The sequence below is a fragment of the Plasmodium cynomolgi genome (genome assembly GCF_000321355.1).
Source record: "Plasmodium cynomolgi strain B DNA, scaffold: 1247, whole genome shotgun sequence".
NCBI classification, from domain to species: Eukaryota; Apicomplexa; class Aconoidasida; order Haemosporida; family Plasmodiidae; genus Plasmodium; species Plasmodium cynomolgi.
This window is the reverse complement of record NW_004193216.1, coordinates 1-1,230: the sequence shown is the minus strand read 5'-3', so window position 1 is coordinate 1,230 and position 1,230 is coordinate 1. Positions and strand designations below refer to the sequence as shown.

Below are 1,230 nucleotides of genomic sequence, written 5' to 3'. Positions count from 1 at the left end.
AGCTCGAGGACTCCAAAAAAGGTGTTGTTGAAAGTCAGTGTGAAGGTTATATGCAAGAAAATTAAATAAATATAAAGAGGTAGATGGCTCTTTTAAGAAAGGTTGTGCCAATGCTTATAGTTATATATCAGATTTGGGATTTCATCCTGAAAGAAATATATCTGGATTTTGTGAATATACCAATTACTGGTTCTATGGTAAGTTGAAATCAACTGATAAAATTACATATAGTAAGAAGTTATTGGATGAATTTTTTTTGTGGCTTGGTAATTTCGAAGATTGCATAGGGCATACGGAAGCTATTGACGAAAATACATATAGTAATCTTGAAAAATTAGATAAATTGTATGAAAACTTTTATAATTTTAAAAATGAATCTTCAAATGAAGATCATAATACTTGTGGAAAAGGTGAAATATGTGCCCAAGATTATATGAATCAAGAGAGTACATGTAAGGGGAAAGGTAACAATAGATTCTGTAAAGAATTAGAAAAATTTCGAGAACTATTTAATAATCATCTTGAATCAATAAAAAAGTGCGATAACATAGGAGAATTACCATACTTCCAAGGATCTTCACTAGCTGGTACCATTTCAATCCCAGTTTCTGCAATGTCACTAATATCTTTATTTTCATTTGTTACGTATAAGGTAGGTAATTTTTTTGTAATAAGTGATAACCTGTTTTACAATTTATGGTATACCTATAATAAAAATATTGATATGTTATAAAAATTGTATAATTTAACATGTCATATATTTTTCCCGATATTAGTATACCCCCTTAGCATCATGGATAAACCCTAAACTAATGAAGAAGAAAAGATACATTAATAAATTATCACAGGAATGCGAAAATAAAGAAAATAATTCGAATAGGAGACCATACAGCATTGCCTATAGTTTGTCAGAATAATCCTAATGGGGGAATACACAAAAATAGAGTATATGCATCCATGCGAATTAGTGAGTATATAAAATATGTGCAACACGCAAAAACATATTTTAAATTTAAATTAACGACTGAAAAGTTGAATTTATGATTAAACCAAATAACGTTAAATAGCTGTTCTTATATTATCCTGAACGTAGAACCCTAAACCCTGAACCATAAACATAAAACGTGCCTCAACCAAGCATTTCCTATCCTTAATTTTATTATTATTATTATTATTGTTTTAATATAAAAAAAATTATTTTAACGAAATAAACGTTAAAATATTATATAC

General features: G+C 28.0%; 1 protein-coding gene across 1 annotated transcript; it reads left to right on the top strand.

Annotated features, from left to right (window-relative positions):
- Positions 1-202: 202 nt before the first annotated feature.
- PCYB_007310 (hypothetical protein) lies at positions 203-733 on the top strand (the record flags this gene model as incomplete). Its single annotated transcript, XM_004228152.1, has 1 exon — positions 203-733. A coding segment is annotated over one exon (531 nt), but the record flags the coding sequence as incomplete, so codon positions are not given.
- Positions 734-1,230: the final 497 nt, after the last annotated feature.